The 22,101-nt window shown below is 42.7% G+C and overlaps 1 protein-coding gene across 1 annotated transcript in view; it reads left to right on the forward strand.

Annotated features, from left to right (window-relative positions):
• The first annotated feature begins 566 nt into the window (after positions 1–566).
• The window catches only part of LOC121555107 (integrin alpha-4), a 35,126-nt gene continuing 13,591 nt past the window's right edge, over positions 567–22,101 (forward strand). Inside the window, exons 1-15 of the mRNA XM_041868911.2 lie at positions 567–1,368; positions 1,726–1,841; positions 2,129–2,223; positions 4,060–4,189; positions 4,786–4,853; positions 5,334–5,463; positions 6,995–7,080; positions 8,006–8,068; positions 10,338–10,475; positions 11,789–11,897; positions 12,553–12,647; positions 14,134–14,224; positions 15,522–15,567; positions 15,929–16,083; positions 16,901–17,055. Coding sequence (XP_041724845.1) covers positions 1,193–1,368; positions 1,726–1,841; positions 2,129–2,223; positions 4,060–4,189; positions 4,786–4,853; positions 5,334–5,463; positions 6,995–7,080; positions 8,006–8,068; positions 10,338–10,475; positions 11,789–11,897; positions 12,553–12,647; positions 14,134–14,224; positions 15,522–15,567; positions 15,929–16,083; positions 16,901–17,055 — 1,653 coding nt within the window. The 5' untranslated portion in view covers positions 567–1,192. The remainder of the gene's footprint in view (positions 1,369–1,725; positions 1,842–2,128; positions 2,224–4,059; positions 4,190–4,785; positions 4,854–5,333; positions 5,464–6,994; positions 7,081–8,005; positions 8,069–10,337; positions 10,476–11,788; positions 11,898–12,552; positions 12,648–14,133; positions 14,225–15,521; positions 15,568–15,928; positions 16,084–16,900; positions 17,056–22,101) is intronic.

A 22,101-nucleotide genomic window follows, 5' to 3' on the forward strand; every position in this document is an offset into this window, starting at 1 on the left:
CTACACCGTGGGAATAATACCTGTTTGTTTGCAGGAGATTATTAGCGCACAAAGCAAACACACACACACAGTTGCTCAATATTTGTTTGTAGTTACTGCAAATAATGATGTACAGAAATTAATGGAAACCGAAAAGAAAAGAAAAAAATCCTGACAGATGCTAAATTCCTCCCAAATTACTCAGCAGGTCATTAACTTAAATTCACATCATGTTCCAAACGGACCAATATGGGAAAATACCGTCGACAGACAGACATTCCCCACGGTCTTGCCCTGTAGGATAACATTCCCTGTTTCCTGACACTCAATCATGGTCCATTTTAATTTGCTTCTTAAAATAACATATAAATTGCCTAATTCCATTCCTTCTGAATGAACTTCATGAAATCCAATCAAATTGTATTTGTCACATGCTTCGTAAACAACAGTAAAATACTTAGTTATGGCCCTTCCCAACAATGCAGGCGTGTGTGTGTCTGCTTCAGTCAGTCAGTCAGTCACCAGATCTCAACCCAATTGAACACTTATGGGAGATTCTGGAGCAGCGCCTGAGACAGAGTTTTCCACCACCATCAACAAAACACCAAATTATGGAATTTCTTGTGGAAGAATTGTGTTGCATCCCGCAAGTATAGTTCCAGACATTTGTAGAATCCATGCCAAGGCGCATTGAAGCTGTTCTGGCGGCTCGCGGTGGCCCAACGCCCTATTAAGACACTTTATGTTGCTATTTCCTTCATTTTGGCAGTTAACTGTGTGTGTGGATTTGATTCAAGCCGTTCTGAAACTTTTCACTGAGTTGTACTGTTAATTCCAGGGTACACATCTCTCTCTCTTAGTTTTACTGGTGTGTGCGTAGGAGGGTTCATCGCGGGTTGGAGGGTCGGGCTATGAGTTTGGGGAGCAGCATGCGCCCGCCGCTCGCCAGAGGTTCAAAGCTGAGAACTTCACGTCACGGAATTTAGCCATGAGCCTGATGTAAGGTCGCGCACTGACAGACCTACCGACGCAGGCAACAAGAGTTGAACGCTCAGTCTCTATTCAACTGCCATTCTAAAGTTGTTATCGTGATGTACAACTTTTCTCTGTTTTCCTGACTTTGAATAATCGAAAAGTTTGACCTTTCTTTTGTTTCCAGCTGCCATCAACTGAAGTCTCTTCGTGTTGGAAAAGTTTGTGTTTTATTACAAAAATGGAGCGAAAGAAGCCGGGTATTATTTATTGCTGTTGGAGCGTTCTTCTCGCTTGGTGCTGTAGTCTCACTGACTGTTACAATCTGGACGTAGACCATCCCGTTAGTTTTAGAGGCCCAAATGGATCTTTATTTGGATATTCTGTATTGTTACATAAGAACAAGCAAAACACATGGTAAGTGGTTAAAACATTTAGTTGGCTTTTCTTTTCTTTTTTACGTTAGTCATAAAACACTCACTGAATAGGCTACACACATTTATTATACTAAAAAAAAAAAAAGGTTCCTGGAGGATCGTGTAGTGGTTCTTCAAATTGAAACTGTGTGATAAGTGTTAATTAGGAAGTCTATGAACACAAGGACCATTTTGACCAGAAACCGCCCTTTTAGGCTGTCCAGTTGCCCTTTGACAACTTTTGGAGTATGAAATATATATATATTTTTATATCCCACAGTTGGGATATTGATGTGTGTAAAACTGTAACGTTAGTGAATGGTTGGCTGATGATGATTTCCATAATTGTCTGTTATAGGTTATTAATCGGAGCTCCAGTTGCGAATTCAACTTTCGATCCATCCCTTAAAAAACCAGGAGCAATTTATAAGTGCAGCATCTCAGGCATTAGAGAATGTCAGCAAATATCAACAGGTTTGTATTATTGATGTATTGCATATCCACTCAACTTTACAAAGAAAGAATCTGTGCGACCTCTATGTTAAAAATGAAGTGGTTCTGTTTATTTGACAAAAGTGGTTTGGGGTATTTGTTCACTGACATTGGATTATAAGAAAGCATAAACCTTTTCTTCATGTTTTAATCGAAGCGTTTATAAGGCAATATTACTGGTCATGGCAACTTCTCATATCTTGCTCTTGTTCTCCCTCTCTCTTTCTCTACATGTGGTGTGTGCGTGTGTGCGCGTGTGTGCACTACAGGTGTGGACAGTTGTGGGAAGACTTGCTTCTCTGAGAGTGACAACCAGTGGCTCGGAGTCAGCCTGTCTAGACAGCCCAGTGATGGCCATGTATTGGTATGTTAAGTCACTCAATCAATCAAATTGATTTATAAAGCCCTTTTTACATCAGCAGCTATCACAAATTGTTTTACAGTGATGGCCATGTATTGGTATGTCAATTAGTCAGAGTAGGGGTACACAAATGTTACAACCCATTCTCAATAGTCCAGTGATGGCCATGTATTGATATGTAACAGTACAGTGAAATACGGTCTTTGTGCCCATTCTGAGACCTAAATAATGGGATGGCAACATCTTGTATTGGTGAACTTTGTTTAAACTAGAAACAAGGCTAGCATAATTTCCAACCCTATCAGACATATCAAATGAGCCCATATTACTCTGTCACTAGTTAGAAAACCCACAAAATGTACATGTTTTGTTTAGCCCTGTAGTCTATTGTTGGTGAACGTTATTTTGGAAACTACACTATATATATTCAAAAGTATGTGGACACCCCTTTAAATTAGTGGATTCGACTATTTCAGCCACATCTGTTGCTGACAGGTGTATAAAATCGAGCACACATTGTCAGTAGACTGACCTTACTGAAGAGCTCAGTGACTTTCAACGTGGCACCATCATAGGATGCCACCTTTCCAACAAGTCAGTTCATCAAATGTCTGCCCTGCTAGAGCAGCCCCAGTCAACTGTAAGTGCTGTTATTGTGAAGTGGAAATGTCTAGGAGCAACAATGGCTCAGCCGCGAAATGGTAAGCCACACAAGCTCACAGAAGGGACCACCAAGTGCTGAAGCGCGTATCTCATAAAAATCGTCTGTCCTCGGCTGCAACACTCATTACTGACAGGAAGCAACATCAGCACAAGAACTGTTCGTTGGGAGCTTCATGAAATGGGTTTCCATGAAAGAGCAGCCGCACACAAGCCTAAAATCACCATGCGCAATGCCAAGCGTCGGCTGGAGTGGTGTAAAGCTCGCCGCCATTTTACTCTGGAGCAGTGGAAACACGTTCTCTGGAGTGATGAATCACGCTTCACCATCTGGCAGTCCGACTGACGAATCTGGGTTTGGCGGATGCCAGGAGAACACTACCTACCTGAATGCATAGTGCCAACTGTAAAGTTCGGTGGAGGAGGAATAATGGTCTGGGGCAGTTTTTCATGGTTCGAGCTAGGCCCCTGAGTTTCATGGACACAAAAATGAATGCACGCACGACTGTAAGTCACTTTGGATAAAAGCGTCTGCTAAATGGCATATTATTATTATTATTATTATGGAAATCTTAACACTACAGCATACAATTACATTCTAGACGATTCTGTGCTTCCAACTTTGTGGCAACAGTTTGGAGAAGGCCCTTTCCTGTTTCAGCATGACAATACCCCCGTGCACAAAGCGAGTTCCATACAGAAATGGTTTGTCGAGATCGGTGTGGAAGAACTTGACTGGCCTGCACAGAGCCCTGACCTCAACCCCATCAAACACCTTTGGGATGAATTGGAACGGCGACTGCGAGTCAGGCCTAATCGCCCAACATCAATGCCCGACCTCACTAATGCTCTTGTGGCTGAATGGAAGCAAGTCCCCGCAGCAATGTTCCAACATCTAGTGGAAAGCCTTCCCAGAAGAGTGGAGACTGTTATAGCAGCAAAGGGGGGACCAACTCCATATTAATGCCCATGATTTTGGAATGATTTGTTCGACGAGCAGATGTCCACATACTTTTGGTCATATAGTGTAGCTGCTGGAGAGGGCTTGCATTATGTCACTCGTTAGAAGAACCACAGAGTTGACATGTTTTGTGTGTAGCTTATTCCATTGTTGCTCCATTCCTCCTCTGAAACAGTTGCATTTAATCCAAAACATCTGTGCTGCTTCTCGTTCCTCAGGCATGTGGGCATCGTTGGAAGAACGTGTTCTATTCCAGGAATGACAACCAGAACAAGCTGCCTCATGGTGTCTGCTACAGATACGAAGCTGACCTCAAACAGTCTCAACCACTTATCCCATGCTATAAAGGTACACCGTCTTTCTGTTTAGTACCTGGAAAACTACCTTCTAATTGTTGTGAGACTTTTCTAGACCCATGGGGCGGCGCACAATTGGCCCAGCGTCGTCCAGGGTAGGGGAGGGAATGGCCGGCAGGGATGTAGCTCAGTTGGTAGAGCATGGCGTTTGCAACGCCAGGGTTGTGGGTTCAATTCCCACGGGGGGCCAGTATGAAAAAAAATATATATATGTATGCACTCACTAACTGTAAGTCGCTCTGGATAAGATGATTAAAATGTAAATGTACCCCGAAGAAGGCACATAGTGCTGAAACATTGCTTCTTCACAGATGATTGGGAGTATGCAGTCTGCATGTTTTAATTTTACAGAGATTAGCTAGATACTCACAGAAAAGTAGCCTAACCCATTAGCTACAGGCCTACCATTGTGGCCTATACACAAGCATATCAATCAGTCAATAACCAAGGAGAAACAGGAGTAATCCATATGTTTTTATTCTCACCATGACCAAGGCCACTCCTGTAGTTAACCTGCACTGAGAGCTTGTTTACACTAAGTTTGCTTGATCTATTTGTCTAAATGAAATTACATGTGTCTCTTTCCAGATCATCAACGGAAGTTTGGTGAAGACTACGGATCATGCCAAGCAGGAATATCCAACTTTCTGACTGAGGTATTAATTAATCTAGATATTATTTTTAGACCTATAGTTCAGGGTTCCTCAACTGGCAGCCTTCGGGCCAAATTTGGCCCCCAAAGTTTAAAGAGCAACGCTGTAGAATACTGTAGAAACACCAGGAAATCAGCTCCAAGTGATCCAAGTATTCCCATGCATAATAGAGAGACACGTGATCATATACAAATGTAAGCAAGGTTTGAAATGATGATGTTTTAAACATTATATATGTTTGGGCTTCTTGCGGTCAATTTGCAGTCTACAAATGATTTGTATTTATGTTCCGGCCCCGCGACACTCCGCTCAAGAAAAAATTGGCCCGCGGCTGAATCTAGTTGATGATCCCTGCTTTAGTTTATGTGAAGCCTATGCTGGTAATACACATAATTCACAAACTTCAATGCACATCCAGTAAATCACAAACATACATCACAAACTGCCATTCTATAATGTATGTTTTGTGTTGTTTTTCTTCAGGACTTGATAATAATGGGAGCCCCTGGGACATCGTACTGGACTGGGTCTGTCCTGGTCTACAACACCTCCAGCAGGGTCCTGTCTGCCTATGTGGATGACGACAGCACTGTCCTCTATGGCAGTTACCTGGGTACGTATCTGTAATACAACATATGGCACATTCATTACATTAATAATAATATGGTTGGAGACAATCAGAAGGACTTGTCTTGTTGTCACACGTCTCATTTGTTTTTCTGCTGAGGCTGTAAGTTGGTGAAGTGTAACGTAATGGAATTTGAAGAGGAAGCATGCTTTTTGTGTGTGCTTGTGTGTTGAGAGAACATGCTCTGTGTGTGTGAACAGGAAGCTGATTGTCAGGTGCATACACACACTGTTGCACACACACATACGCTATTGCTCAATATTTGCTCAATTGTAGTTACTGCAAATAATGATGTTGTCTCTCTGTCAAGGGTATCCACATCAGTGTTTTTAACCGAAGTAGCGACTACAAAAATCGCCTTTTTCAAACATGCTTTTATGCATGGAAATACCTCACATGTAGCCAGTTTTAAAACTCATATCAAAGTAATGTTGTTCGCTCATCAAGCCAGTCACAGTGTGGCTTGTTGCTCTTATCTCTTATACAGTGGGGGAAAAAAGTATTTAGTCAGCCACCAATTGTGCAAGTTCTCCCACTTAAAAAGATGAGAGAGGCCTGTAATTTTCATCATAGGTACACGTCAACTATGACAGACATAGTAGGATTTTTTATGAATTTATTTGCAAATTATGGTGGAAAATAAGTATTTGGTCAATAACAAAAGTTTCTCAATACTTTGTTATATACCCTTTGTTGGCAATGACAAAGGTCAAACTTTTTCTGTAAGTCTTCACAAGGTTTTCACACACTGTTGCTGGTATTTTGGCCCATTCCTCCATGCAGATCTCCTCTAGAGCAGTGATGTTTTAGGGCTGTCGCTGGGCAACACAGACTTTCAACTCCCTCCAAAGATCAACTCCCTCCAAAAATCATTTTGACCCCACAGGGTGAGATCTTGCGTGGAGCCCCAGATCGAGGGAGATTATCAGTGGTCTTGTATGTCTTCCATTTCCTAATAATTGCTCCCACAGTTGATTTCTTCAAACCAAGCTGCTTACATATTGCAGATTCAGTCTTCCCAGCCTGGTGCAGGTCTACAATTTTGTTTCTGGTGTCCTTTGACAGCTCTTTGGTCTTGGCCATAGTGGAGTTTGGAGTGTGACTGTTTGAGGTTGTGGACAGGTGTCTTTTATACTGATAACAAGTTCAAACAGGTGCCATTAATACAGGTAACGAGTGGAGGACAGAGGAGCCTCTTAAAGAAGAAGTTACAGGTCTGTGAGAGCCAGAAATCTTGCTTGTTTGTAGGTGACCAAATACTTATTTTCCACCATAATTTGCAAATAAATTCATTAAAAATCCTACAATGTGATTTTCTGGATTTTTTTCTTCTCAATTTGTCTGTCATAGTTGACGTGTACCTATGATGAAAATTACAGGCCTCTCTCATCTTTTTAAGTGGGAGAACTTGCACAATTGGTGGCTGACTAAATACTTTCTTCCCCCACTGTATTAAAGTTGTACTAATGTTGTACTGGTGTTGTACTAACGTTATGATCCTTCATTTCATCAACAGGCTACTCGGTTGGCGCTGGCCACTTCTTTCACCCTGACTCCACAGAGATCGTTGGAGGTGCGCCCCAACACAGGCAGACTGGTAAAGTAAGAGTTCATTCAATTCCTGTTTTTCCTTTTACCCTCGTCCCCATCACTCCATCACCTGCCTGTAGACAGGATGCACAGTACCAACACTAAGCAGGGGGTAATAAAGTGGTAAGTACAATGCAGTATGTGTGTTTAAATCACCATCCAGACGGATGCAAAATATATGATGCATCGGGCATTCCTCCTTCTGCTGGTGAAATGTATGTGTTGCTGAAAAGACCATGGCTGTGTCCCAAATGGCACCCTATTCCCTATAGTGTACTACTTTTGACCAGAGCCCTATGGGGGTGCCATTTGGGGGACACACACCATGTGTTGTGTTAGCTGCTCTGGTCTGTCTATTACTGTTGTAAGATCTTGTGGTGATAGGCCCTCTGTTGATTGATGGCACTAAGGCAGAAATAGCTGAAAGGATTTGGTTGTAAATATATTTACATTTAAGTAATTTAGTAGAAGCTCTTTTTCCAGAGCGACATACAGTCACTGCATTCAATCAAGGTAGATACTATGTGGGCAGGTAACTGTATATGAGCGATAGATTGATGACATATAGTTACCTCTGCTTCTGCTATACTTACTGTATAAGTTGGTATGTCTGCTAAACTTATATAAATGTATCTCTGCAGAAAGAGGAAGTGGGGAATCATTATGTCATGAGGCAATTCAGTGCACATTTTATGGAGGAATCGTTTCTTTTGGGGGGGATGTACAAGTTGGCAGTTCTTAATGGCCTTACCAAATGCATCCCCCACAGGAGTGTTAAGATGACAGATGAAATATATTTCATAAGTAGAAAGCAGATGATGTCTGTGTGGGTATTGTGATACAATCTAAGTACTGTATGCATTTCTCCACCTGTGTACTCATCCTTAGTTGGCTTTAAGTCCTGATCTGACCAGGTGTTTTCTCTCCACTTCTCCAGGCCTACCTATTCAGAGCTGAAGAAAACATGCTGAAGATCATCAGTGAAGTCAAGGGAAGCAAGGTGAAAATTAGTAGCCAGATATCTTTTACAATTTAGTCATTTAGCAGACGCTCTTATCCAGAGCGACTTACATTAGTGAGTGCATATATTTTCCCCCGTACTGGTCCCCCTTGGGAACCCTGGCATTGTAAGCACCTTGCTCAACCAACTGAGCCACACGGGACCAATCTCCATTGGACATGCTCTTTAGTCTAGGACGAGGTTTACATTTTAGTCATTTAGCAGACACTCTTATCCAGAGCGACTTACAGTTAGTGAGTGCATACATTCTTTATTTTTTTTTCATACTGGCCCCCCGTGGGAATCGAACCCACAACCCTGGCGTTGCAAATGCCATGCTCTACCAACTGAGCTACAGTGAGGGAAAAAAGTATTTGATCCCCTGCTGATTTTGTACGTTTGCCCACTGACAAAGACATGATCCGTCTATAATTTTAATGGTAGGTTTATTTGAACAGTGAGAGACAGAATAACAACAACAAAATCCAGAAGAACGCATGTCAAAAATGTTATAAATTGATTTGCATTTTAATGAGGGAAATAAGTATTTGACCCCTCTGCAAAACATGACTTAGTACTTGGTGGCAAACCCCTTGTTGGCAATCACAGAGGTCAGACGTTTCTTGTAGTTGGCCACCAGGTTTGCACACATCTCAGGAGGGATTTTGTTCCACTCCTCTTTGCACATCTTCTCCAAGTCATTAAGGGTTCGAGGCTGACGTTTGGCAATTCGAACCTTCAGCTCCCTCCACAGATTTTCTATGGGATTATGGTCTGGAGACTGGCTAGGCCACTCCAGGACCTTAATGTGCCTCTTCTAGAGCCACTCCTTTGTTGCCTTGGCCGTGTGTTTTGGGTCATTGTCATGCTGGAATACCCATCCACGACCCATTTTCAATGCCCTGGCTGAGGGAAGGAGGTTCTCACCCAAGATTTGACGGTACATGACCCCGTCCATCGTCCCTTTGATGCGGTGAAGTTGTCCTGTCCCCTTAGCAGAAAAACACCCCCAAAGTAGAATGTTTCCACCTCCATGTTTGACAGTGGGGATGGTGTTCTTGGGGTTATAGGCAGCATTCCTCCTCCTCCAAACATGGCGAGTTGAATTGATGCGAAAGAGCTCGATTTTGGTCTCATCTGACCACAACACTTTCACCCAGTTCTCCTCTGAATCATTCAGATGTTAATTTGCAAACTTCAGACGGCCCTGTATATGTGCTTTCTTGAGCAGGGGGACCTTGCGGGCGCTGCAGGATTTCAGGATTTCAGTCCTTCACGGCATAGTGTGTTACCAATTGTTTTCTTGGTGACTATGGTCCCAGCTGCCTTGAGATCATTGACAAGATCCTCCCGTGTAGTTCTGGGCTGATTCCTCACCGTTCTCATGATCATTGCAACTCCACGAGGTGAGATCTTGCATGGAGCCCCAGGCCGAGGGAAATTGACAGTCTTTTGTGTTTCTTCCATTTGTGAATAATCGCACCAACTGTTGTCACCTTCTCACCAAGCTGCTTGTCTCTTGTCCCTGACATCCTTGGAGAGCTCTTTGGTCTTGGCCATGGTGGAGAGTTTGGAATCTGATTGATTGATTGCTTCTGTGGACAGGTGTCTTTTATACAGGTAACAAGCTGAGATTAGGAGCACTCCTTTTAAGAGTGTGCTCCTAATCTCAGCTCGTTACCTATATAAAAGACACCTGGGAGCCGGAAATCTTTCTGATTGAGAGGGGGTCAAATACTTATTTCCCTCATTAAAATGCAAATCAATTTATAACATTTTTGACATGCGTTTTCCTGGATTTTTTTTTTGTTATTCTGTCTCTCACTGTTCAAATAAACCTACCATTAAAATTATAGACTGATCATTTCTTTGTCAGTGGGCAAACGTACAAAATCAGCAGGGGATCAAATACTTTTTTCCCTCACTGTACATCCCTGCCGGCCATTCCCTCCCCTACCCTGGGCCAATTGTGCGCCGCCCCATGGGTCTCCCGGTCAGCTACGACAGAGCCTGGATTCGAACCAGGATCTCTAGTGGCACAGCTAGCACTGCGATGCAGTGCCTTAGACCACTGCGCCAGTGTCTGTGTCTGGGAAACCAGTCTTTAATGTCTCAGTTCTTAATGTCTTGATTTTGACACAGAACTAGATCATACCTCCTCACAGCAAAAACACTTTGTGACAACTGCTGATGTTAAAATGGCTTTAAAAATACATTTGGTTGATGTAATTGACTATATAGACATAAAACCTGTTTTCCTATACTGTAGCTGGGCTCATATTTTGGTGCCAGTGTGTGTGCCGTGGACCTGAATGGAGATGGCCTGTCTGATCTACTGGTAGGAGCTCCCATGTACAGCACCATGAGAGAGGAGGGACGAGTCCATGTCTACATCAACCAAGGAGCTGTAAGTACTGGGATCTTTCATATTCGTTTTTCCTTCAATTCAATACAACTTTATATGTATCCCCTCAAGGAAATTAAGAAAGGCAAGATACTTAAAAGTATCATAATCAACACAACACCCTCCACATAAAAAATACAGTACACAACAGACAACCTTGATTTCCCTGATTCCTCTTCTTGCCTTCTCAAAACTCATTGGAGGAGAAGGTCAAAGGGGAGGGACCTTGGAACTTCTCCTCCAATGTGGCTTGAGAAGGAGGCAAGGAGAGCGGATGCGAGTAATCGAGGAAAAAACAAATTGTGAGAGAGACAACCTTTCTTTCACCCCTATCATGAAAACATTAGTGTGCAGTTATTGTGTTTCGCAAATTGCCTTGGTTCTAAAGTAATTTGATGGCCCATTACCTATTGAAATGTTTACTATAAACTTTGCGAGGCTGTTATAGGGAACACTGTCCCTGAAAATTGCCTTAAATTCAGTTTATTAATAGATTGAATGTCAACAAATGAAAGCTTCGGCCTGTAAACATGTGCTAACTTTGTGACACTGTGCTAACTGGTGCTACTTGGAGGCTGCTCTATAATATGTTGTGTCTCCATAAACACGTATGTGTGATATTCAAAGTAATAATAATAATAATAACTAATAATAAATAAAGTACACCCTCATTAACAATTTGGCAGATATCTCAAATACTTGTTATAACAGAACAACACCAACAGATACTTCCTCACCTCACATATCACACATACTCTTACCATCACAACTTAACCCTGTAGTTCCTATAATATGATAGTTAAGCATCTCATACAATACTGGTGGTGTGCATTGTTATAACAAACACTTTTCAATACCAATAATGGTATCACTTTACATTAAGTTGCTCTTATAACTGTCTAGTAACATCAAGACTACCTATTCAGCTTTCAGAACAATCAGATACTTACTATAGAAAAGCATATGCTCATGAAGTAAATATATTTGTCTTTCATTGTCATTTCTTATTAAAGAAGAGGCTGGAGATACTATATTGCACTGGCAGATGATCTAAAACAACCCAGCATAATGATAGCAGGACCTGAGGACTGTTTCTATGACTGATGAGTTTGTATTACGGAACACTAAACCAGAGGATATCTGCCACATTTACATTGTTCCACTAAGGACCAGGCAACTCTGAATGACATGACTAACTTCATTACCAACCTAATGACTAAATAACTGCAATTACACAAAAGCTTAGCTAGCTGCTTCCCCCATATATCTACATCAGTAAATTACATGTATTTTTTTCTACATATTTTTTTTCTCAGGCTAATATGAAGGAAGCAGAGTTTCAGTTGGCTGGAAGCAAGTCGTATGCTGCCAGATTTGGGGAGACCATAACAGATCTGGGAGATATTGATGACGATGGCTTTCCTGGTGAGTTTTAATCATTATTTTAGCAAAGATGCATAACAATTGAAATGGTAATGATGTGATATTCCAAGTAGGTGGTGTTCTAAGCATTGGGTGCTTATTGTTGCACAAGCAAATCTCCCCATGTTTTAGTTAAATGCATTAGCAATCTTCCTCAGGAGAAACTAGACTAGAGTAAGTGGTACTGTTGGGTAACTGGCGGTACAGAGATATACACCATATAACAGCCACGCTCCACACTGAGCAACACCACACACCAACCAGCTAACTACATCCCCATAGCTGATCAGAGGGCCTCAACGCACTTCCAACTGCCACTTACACCAGCCTAATTGCCCGTTCCTTAACACACACACACACACACACACACACACACACACACACACACACACACACACACACACACACAGTGTCCCAGGCGTCAGTGTAGACTAGCCATAGGTTAGAGCACTTGCAGCCAGTCTGAGAGGAGTGCCTGGCCTGCCTGGTGTTATTTAGGTCATTATGCATTATGTCCCTGTAAACCTGTAAGTTAACCTAAGTGTGTGTCCAAAAAAGCACCCTATTCTCTATATATAGTGTGCTACTAGGGAATAGGGTGCCATTTGAGATGCATCCTAAGTTAACCCCTGACTGACTGACTGTAAATATGTTCCAGATGTGGCGGTGGGGGCTCCGCAGGAGGAAGAGCTGCGTGGGGCTATATATATCTACAATGGGAGGAAGACAGGGATCTCACAGACCTACTCTCAAGTATGTACACAGCTATGGCTATGTCACAGCTGCTGTTTGTCTGCAGGCTTCAGGGACAGGAGATTACTGGGAGGAAAGAAGGGAGGCAAGAAGGAAGGAAATAAATATTAGGGAGGGAGGGAGTAGGGATGTCAGGGATTGAAGGGAGGGAAGGAGGGGGTCAGGTTCTCACTTCTCTGACCAATTATTAGGGCCAGGAGATTACTGGGAGGAAAGAAAGAAGGGGAAGAAGAGAGGGAAGGAGTGAGGGAGGGAAGGAAGGAGGGAGGGAGGGGAGGAAGGAAGGAAGGAGGAGGGAGGGAGGGAGGGAGGGAGGGAGGGAGGGAGGAGAGAGGAAGGAAGGAAGGAGGGAGGGAGGGAGGGAGGAAGGAAGGAAGGAAGGAAGGAAGGAAGGAAGGAAGGAAGGAGGGAGGAGAGGAGGGAGGGAGGAAGGAAGGAAGGAAGGAAGGAAGGAAGGAAGGAAGGAAGGAAGGGGTCTGTTTCTCCCCTACCAGTGCTCTCCCCCATCCTACAGGGAGGGAGGGAGGGAGGGAAGGAAGGAAGGAAGGAAGGAAGGAAGGAAGGAAGGAAGGAAGGAAGGAAGGAAGGAAGGAAGGAGGGAGGGAGGAAGGAAGGAAGGAAGGAAGGAAGGAAGGAAGGAAGGAAGGAAGGAAGGAGGGAGGGAGGGAGGAAGGAAGGAAGGAAGGAAGGAAGGAAGGAAGGAAGGAAGGAAGGAAGGAAGGAAGGAAGGAAGGAAGGAAGGAAGGAAGGAAGGAAGGAAGGAAGGAGGGGGGTCCTGGTCTTCCTCCCCCTGACCAGTGCTCTCCCCCATCCTACTGTGACAGATGCTCCTTTGTTTTTTTCTGTGTGCTCTCAGACAGTCAGAAGGGAGTTCCTGACTCTGAATTGCTGCAATTCTCTAAAACTGTTTGGTCCCCTGCTTTTCTCTGTCTGAGCATGAGACATACCATGAAGATAACTCAATTTATACTGAATATGTAAATAGATTTCTGTCAATGTGCAGTACAACCTCTTAGAGAAAATGCAGTTACTGTGTATCCAAATATAGAGATATTACATTGCTTGCATTTCAAAGATCCATGTATTAGGGGGAAAAAAGAAGTTGAAATGTCGACTGTACAGCTTGCATTTTATAGTCATAGAAAGCTCTATTGTTAGGGGGGGGAAAGAAGTGTATTTATATTTATTATGGATCCCCATTAGCTGTTGCCAAGACAGCAGCTACGCTTCCTGGGGTCCAGCAAAATTAAGGCAGTTATATACAATTAAAAAAACATTACATTACATTTCACAACAGATTTCACAACACATTAAGTGTGTGCCCTCAGGCCACTACTCTACTACCACATATCTACAACACAAAATCCATGTGTAATCCATGTGTACGTGTGTATAGTGCATATGAGTACAATAGTGTATAACGTGTGTACAGTACAGAGGGTTGTTAGCTGTATGAATAATCAAGCTGTTCTTGTTTCATCATCAGAGGATCACCGGGTCTCTTCTGGGTAATGAGTTAAAGATGTTCGGCCAGTCAGTTTCCGGAGGCATCGATGTTGACGGAAACGGTTACCAAGGTAGCGTTCCCTTTCCTGACTGTCACCGTTGTGTAGAGTACTTCCCCCCAGTACAATGTTTGAGTCTGTCTCTGTTTCTTTACTGCTGACTAGAACAGAACACACTGTAATGTCCTGCTATGATGTCACACATGCTGTGTCTTAAATTAGTAAGGTCGTCAAAACACAAAACATGGCAGTGTTGGAAACAGAACTGAGGACGGGATGGGGAAATATGTGTGCGTGTATGCATGCGGGTGGGTATGCGTAAATATGTGTTGCTACCCAGAGAAAATTGGGCGGTGGGAATATCCTGGGTTTATGGGCCCCGTGTAGCGCAGTTGGTAGAGCATGGCGCTTGCAGCGCCAGGGTTGTGGGTTCATTTCCCACGGGGGGCCAGTATGAAAGAAGTATGAAAATGTGTGCACTAACTAACTGTAAGTCGCTCTGGATAAGAGCGTCTGCTAAATGACTCAAATGTAAACATGTTTATGAGGGGGTTTTCTATCACTAGGTGGTCAGATGGCTGTCTGCTCTCTCAATTCTTCTCATCTTCCACAAGTCGTACTCAGTAAACTAAACAGGATATCCTGTAGACTCACTGACAGAGAGAGGCTCTTAGACTTCTCTGTTAGTCAACTCTTTAGTTTGGCCATCCTCTCAACTAGTACATTGTTAAAGTATTGTGTACTGTCTGTCTCCAAAAAACGTTAAAAAAAAATTGTGTTGTATGTGTTAGTTGTTGTTTCTATAGATTTATTCGTAAGGCAAGAGTTACATACTTATCTCAAAACAAAACACATCAGTTGAGTACAGTTGATATCTTGTTAGAAGTTAAAACAGGAATTGTAGAAAAAGTCTGAGATGTTGAGTCGAAATTATTGGATTTGTATTAGGGAGTACATTACTGATAATTGTTACAGTACGCTGCTCTGGGATAAGAGTTGCATTAATTGGCCAAATAAACATAGGAAATGCCCCAAACAAGATTGCCAGTTTAATATTGCACTGTTACAGATTATACTGAGATATCCTCCCTATGAAAAGCCTGTTAAAGTGATTGGCATGCTTAGTAACTACTGGAGTCAACAGGGTGCATACATTTTGTCTGCAGGCTGATGTGGACTGAATAAATGAATGACTGAATGAATGACAAATGAGACTGAAGTTTACCAGCTGTTCTAAACTGATGAACAAACTGTGTTACTGCTTTTAACAAGTCTAGATAGTCTTGTGGGTACAGCAGGAATGAGAGGTTTACAGATAGAATATGGCAGGAAATTGCGTGTTCAAGATATCGTCTTCTCTAACCCACAGACATTGCTGTAGGGGCCTTCCTCTCGGACTCCGCTGTGGTTCTGAGGTAAGACCCTGAACATGGAGAAATGTCAAACACATCCACAAGATAACTGATCTATTAGCAGGAATTCCTGCATTGTTACATGTCACATAGATGTAGGTTAAAGGGTAAACTTTCACTCATAGGGGTGAACTTTTTATTTTACTTTAACTGGTTTAGATTTTTCGATTTTGACCTAATTCGCACCTGTTCTGGTCCATATATGTACCATATTTTAAGCCTTCTGTATTACGTTTTGGTATGTTTTGAATCTTTTTTGGCCTTCTGGCCCATAGAGCCACAATATCGTAGATATCCATGTGCATTGGTTACTGTGTTGATGTGTTGTTATTTATGTTGATATGTTGTCGTTGCCCTCCAACAGGACTCGTCCGGTGGTAGTGGTTGAGGCCTCCATGCCCCTGCCTGTCAGTGTGAACCGCTCTGTAGCTCTGTGTTCTGACAACGGTCTTCCTGCTGTCTGCATCAACGCTACAGTCTGCTTCAGGGTCCGTGCTCGACGCTACAACGGACTCATAGGTGAGCAGACCCTCCCTCTTAGCCCTGCGAAACCAACCTGTCTATTTGCACTGTGTTAATCGTTACATTAGTGAAGGTTATATACACAGCAGTGGCACTAACAAACAAAAGCCAGTTTTGGTTCTAGTGTGTGTACTTAATAGTGACCAAAAACACATTTCTCAACCGTGCTATAGTACTGCAAGCATAATTATGATACTAGTTTGTATGAGTAAAATGGTATAATGTACAAAGTCTAGTCTCTTGTGTCTCTTAGGAAATAGTGATGAAAGCCCCTGCCCTGGACAGGTTGACAGAAAACACTGTTGTGTCCGAGACAACCATATTCTGTTTCCTTATCTCTGAAAGTCTCTCCATATTATCACTAGTCCCTGAGGCCTGGGGCAGTTGGTCCAGTATGTTAACCCCATCTGAAAGAATGCAGAGCATTCCTTTGGTGAAAGTGTCCGTTACAGCCATTAAGGCTCTGGCCCAGCCCTGTCCTGATAGATAAACTGGGGGTGGGACTGGGGCTGGGGTTGAGTCTGGGACTGGGGCTGGGGCTGGGGTTGAGTCTGGGACTGGGGCTGGGGTTGAGTATGGGACTGAGGTTGAGGTTGGGTCTGGGACTGGGTTTGAGGCTGGGGCTGACGCTGGGGCCAGGGTTGATGCTGGGGTGAGGTTGGGTCTAGGTCGATGTATGTCTGGGGCCCTGGTTTATACGAACTCTGGGTGCTCTCTGAAACGAAATACTGTTACCTTCCTTCCTTCCTTCCTTCCTTCCTTCCTTCCTTCCTTCCTTCCTTCCTTCCTTCCTTCCTTCCTTCCTCTACCATAGAGCTGCAGTATAACCTGACAGCCGACACGCACCACAAGGAGTCTTTCCCCTCCCGCTTCCATTTCCACGGCAACGGGACGTCCAACGCTACGACAGGGCAAGTCAAGGCCAGACACGACCAGCTGACCTGCGTCACCCACCAGGCCTTCATGAGGGTGAGTCAGAGGTCAGGGTTTAGAGTTCAAAGGTTAGGGGTTGAGAGGTCAACAGCTGTAACCACTGAGAGGTGTTTCCAGGTCTTCCTTAGGAAAGAGGTCTTCAGACCTCAATTGGACTTCCTATTTAAATAAAGGTTAAATAAAAACCACCACAGACACTACAACACTGACTGAGTCAGTTATTATAGGACTGACTATATGGTGTCATGCTTCCGCCAGACATCAAAGAACTGACCTTAAGTCAGTTTAAAGCTAGATTTAAATACATCTGAGTCGGAGCAAGGTCAACAGCTGTTAACACAGCAGACACTACAATCACTGACTCAGAGTCAGTCAGTCAGTATTGGACTGACTACATGGTATCATGCTGCTTAAAAAATTGTACTTCAAGTCAGTTTCGACTGTGGTGTGGAGTCACTGACTCAAAGTCAATTAGTATAGGACTTCATGCATGACAACATGCTGTGGCCAGACATCAAAGAACTGACTTCAGGCCAGGTCAGCATGCTGATAGACATCAAATAACTATGAGTCAGCGGAGTAGAGGAACATCAGGCAGGGTCTGATGGTCATAGACCTGCTTTACCTTTTAGACAACAAATCATTGGCTTACTATCAGGATGGACCATCAGTTGGGTAGATACAGTGCCTTCAAAAGTATTCACACCCCTTGACTTTTTCCCCATTTCATTGTGTGACAGCCTGAATATAAAATTGATTACATTTAGATTTTGTGTCACTGATCTACACATAATACCCCATAATGTATACGTAAAAATGTATGCACACATGACTAAGTCGCTTTGGATAAAAGCGTCTGCTAAATGGCTTATTATTATTATATTATAATGTCAAAGTGGAATTTTGTTTTTAGAAATGTTTACAAATTAATTTAAAATGAAATGCTGACATGTCTTGAGTCAAAAAGTATTCAACCCCTTTGTTATGGCAATCCTAAATAAGTTCAGCAGTAAACATTTGCTTAACAAATCATATAATAAGTTGCATGGACTCGCTCTGAGTGCAATAATAGTGGTTAACATGATTTTTGAATGACTACCCCATCTGTGTAAGGTCCCTCAGTCAAGTAGTGAATTTCAAGCACAGATTCAACCACAAAGATCACCGATTGGTAGATAAAAAAACGTTAAAAACATAAAGACATTGAATATCCCTTTGAGCATGGTGCAGTTATTAATTACACTTTGTATGGCGTATCAATACACCCAATCACTACAAAGATACAGACCTCCTTCCGAACTGAGTTGCCGGAGTGAAAGAAAACCAGGAAAAAACAGGGATTTCACCATGAGGCCAATGGTGATTTTAAAATAGTTACAGAGTTTAATGGCTGTGATAAGAGACAACTGAGGATGGATCAACAACATTGTAGTTACTCCAAAATACTAACCTAAACATGCATCCTATTTGCAACAAGGCACTAATGTAATACTGCAAAAAATATATATATAATTGTTGTCCTAAATACAAAGTGTTTTATTTGTGGCAAATCCAACACAACACATCAGTGGGTACCACTCTCCATATTTTCAAGCACGGTGGTGGCTGCATCATGTTATGGGTATGCTTGTCGTCGGCAAGGACTGGGGAGTTTTTCAGGATAAAAAGAAAGGGAATTTAGCTAAGCACAGGTAAAATCCTAGAGGAAAACCTGGTTAAGTCTGCTTTCCAATAGACACTGAGAGACTAATGCAACTTTCAGCAGGAAAATAAACTTAAAACACAAGGCCAAATCTACACTAGCATTGCTTACCAAGACTACATTGAATGTTCCTGAATGGCCTACTTACAGTTTTGACTTAAATATGCTTGGCTGTCTAGCAATGATCAACAACCAACTTCACAGAGCTTGAAGAATTTAAAAAAGAATAATGGGCAAATATTGCACAACTCCGGTGTGGAAAGCTCTTAGAGACTTACCCCAAAAGATTCACAGCTGTAATCACTACCAAAGGTGTTTCTAACATGTATTGACTCTGGGGGGGGGGATACCTAGTCAGTTGTACAACTGAATGCATTCAACTGAAATGTGTCTTCCGCATTTAACCCAACCCCTCTGAATCAGAGAGGTGCGGGGGGCTGCCTTAACCGACATCCACTTCATCGGTGCCCGGGGAACAGTTGGTTAACTGCCTTGCTCAGAGGCAGAACGAAAGATTTTTACCTTGTCAGCTCATACGCGCCAGGCTACCTGCCGCCACAGTGTGCATTTGTGTGTGTGATGTTCCAGGTGTTTGGTGGGGCCCCTCCTGACTCTTCCCTCATTCTCTCTTCTAATCAGGGCCATCTAAACTAGCTCATGTTTAAACCCACTCACTAATTAATGGATGACTCTCAAGTCTCTCTTTGAGCTGAACAATACTGGGTTGTTCTTATTAATAGCAAGAGATGGAGTTATTGGAGACCATAAACCAGTGTCATTATCTGTCAGAGGAAATCCCAACAAGGGTGTGTGTATGTGTGTGTGTGCATGCTTGCTTGCTTGTGCGCGCACTTGCGTGTGTATGTGTTTGTGTGAATGTACAGTGGGGAAAAAAGTATTTAGTCAGCCACCAATTGTGCAAGTTCTCCCACTTAAAAAGATGAGAGTGGCCTGTAATTTTCATCATAGGTACACGTCAACTATGACAGACAAAATGAGAAAAACAAATCCAGAAAATCACATTGTAGGATTTTTAATGAATTTATTTGCAAATTATGGTGGAAAATAAGTATTTGGTCAATAACAAAAGTTTCTCAATACTTTGTTATATACCCTTTGTTGGCAATGACACAGGTCAAACGTTTTCTGTAAGTCTTCACAAGGTTTTCACACACTGTTGCTGGTATTTTGGCCCATTCCTCCATGCAGATCTCCTCTAGAGCAGTGATGTTTTGGGGCTGTCGCTGGGCAACACGGACTTTCAACTCTCTCCAAAGATTTTCTATGGGGTTGAGATCTGGAGACTGGCTAGGCCACTCCAGGACCTTGAAATGCTTCTTACGAAGCCACTTCTTCGTTGCCCGGGCGGTGTGTTTGGGATCATTGTCATGCTGAAAGACCCAGCCACGTTTAATCTTCAATGCCCTTGCTGATGGAAGGAGGTTTTCACTCAAAATCTCACGATACATGGCCCCATTCATTCTTTCCTTTACACAGATCAGGCGTCCTGGTCTCTTTGCAGAAAAACAGCCCCAAAGCATGATGTTTCCACCCCCATGCTTCACAGTAGGTATGGTGTTCTTTGTCCTCCAAACACGACGAGTTGAGTTTTTACCAAAGAGTTCTATTTTGGTTTCATCTGACCATATGACATTCTCCCAATCCTCTTCTGGATCATCCAAATGCACTCTAGCAAACTTCAGACGGGCCTGGACATGTACTGGCTTAAGCAGGGGGACACATCTGGCACTGCAGGATTTGAGTCCCTGGCGGCGTAGTGTGTTACTGATGGTAGGCTTTGTTACTTTGGTCCCAGCTCTCTGCAGGTCATTCACTAGGTCCCCCCGTGTGGTTCTGGGATTTTTGCTCACCGTTCTTGTGATCATTTTGACCCAACGGGGTGAGATCTTACGTGGAGCCCAGATCGAGGGAGATTATCAGTGGTCTTGTATGTCTTCCATTTCCTAATAATTGTTCCCACAGTTGATTTCTTCAAACCAAGCTGCTTACCTATTGCAGATTCAGTCTTCCCAGGCTGGTGCAGGTCTACAATTTTGTTTCTGGTGTCCTTTGACAGCTCTTTGGTCTTGGCCATAGTGGAGTTTGGAGTGTGACTGTTTGAGGTTGTGGACAGGTGTCTTTTATACTGATAACAAGTTCAAACAGGTGCCATTAATACAGGTAATGAGTGGAGGACAGAGGAGCCTCTTAAAGAAGAAGTTACAGGTCTGTGAGAGCCAGAAATCTTGCTTGTTTGTAGGTGACCAAATACTTATTTTCCACCATAATTTGCAAATAAATTCATTAAAAATCCTACAATGTGATTTTCTGGAAAAGAAATTCTCAATTTGTCTGTCATAGTTGACGTGTACCTATGATGAAAATTACAGGCCTCTCATCTTTTTAAGTGGGAGAACATGCACAATTGGTGGCTGACAAAAAAAAAATTTCCCCACTGTACATTTGAGTTATTTTAAAAGTTTAATTAATGGGTAATGGCAGTAATGAATGTTATAAACAGCAGATGTGGCAGTATAGTAGTACAGGGGACTGGTAGGGGAATGTGACTATGACTGAGGTCACATGGGGATATAATGAGGCTGATACTGGCTCAGGGGCTTTTGCTGTATTTTACTCTCATACTGTATGCACCTTAAAGGTTTGATATAGAGTAATTCTTATGTAAGGGTTAGATTTTTTTTAGGTTTATTTTACCACCCACATACTGTACAGTACACACGAGTCAGTATGTATTATCAGCGCTGTGTTGCCAAGCTCCTGTATGTTAATGATGGGCTCTGGTGAATGGGGTTTTACATTGAGAGAGAACACCACCATACAGTTACTCGGTTTGTGGTTAAACCAAACCTCACAGAGTGGAGAAAGCTTTGCACGCATTGCAAATTAAGCACTGGTTTATAGGTACTATGTCTGCTCACTGATAAAAGAAGAGAGGGTGGGACATAGGAGCCATTCAAGTATCTTGTTCTATAGATACCATGCTTTATTTTACAATGTATTCAATAATTCAGTCATAGAAATGTTTAGCAGTTCTTTTTCTCTATCATAACATTATAACTTAGAACACTTTGCAAAAATGTAGCAGCAACAGCTAGTAATATATATTTTATGTCTTGAATAAAAACTGTATCTCAGAATGTCCCTTGAGCTAAAGGCAGGTGTGGCAGAGGAGAGCAGAGGCTCCTTGCAGTGGGACATCTGCAGCTCTTTTAGTGGGACAGACCGCACAGGACACTGTAACATTGTGCCAGAGCACAGACAGGCCCCCACAATAACTTACCCCAGAACAGTGAATTAGCACAGTCAAGCCAGAAGCTCCCCTCTTCCCAAGGTTGTATGTACAGTAAATTAACGCTTCC

The sequence above is a fragment of the Coregonus clupeaformis genome, chromosome 40, assembly GCF_020615455.1.
Source record: "Coregonus clupeaformis isolate EN_2021a chromosome 40, ASM2061545v1, whole genome shotgun sequence".
NCBI lineage: Eukaryota > Metazoa > Chordata > Actinopteri > Salmoniformes > Salmonidae > Coregonus > Coregonus clupeaformis.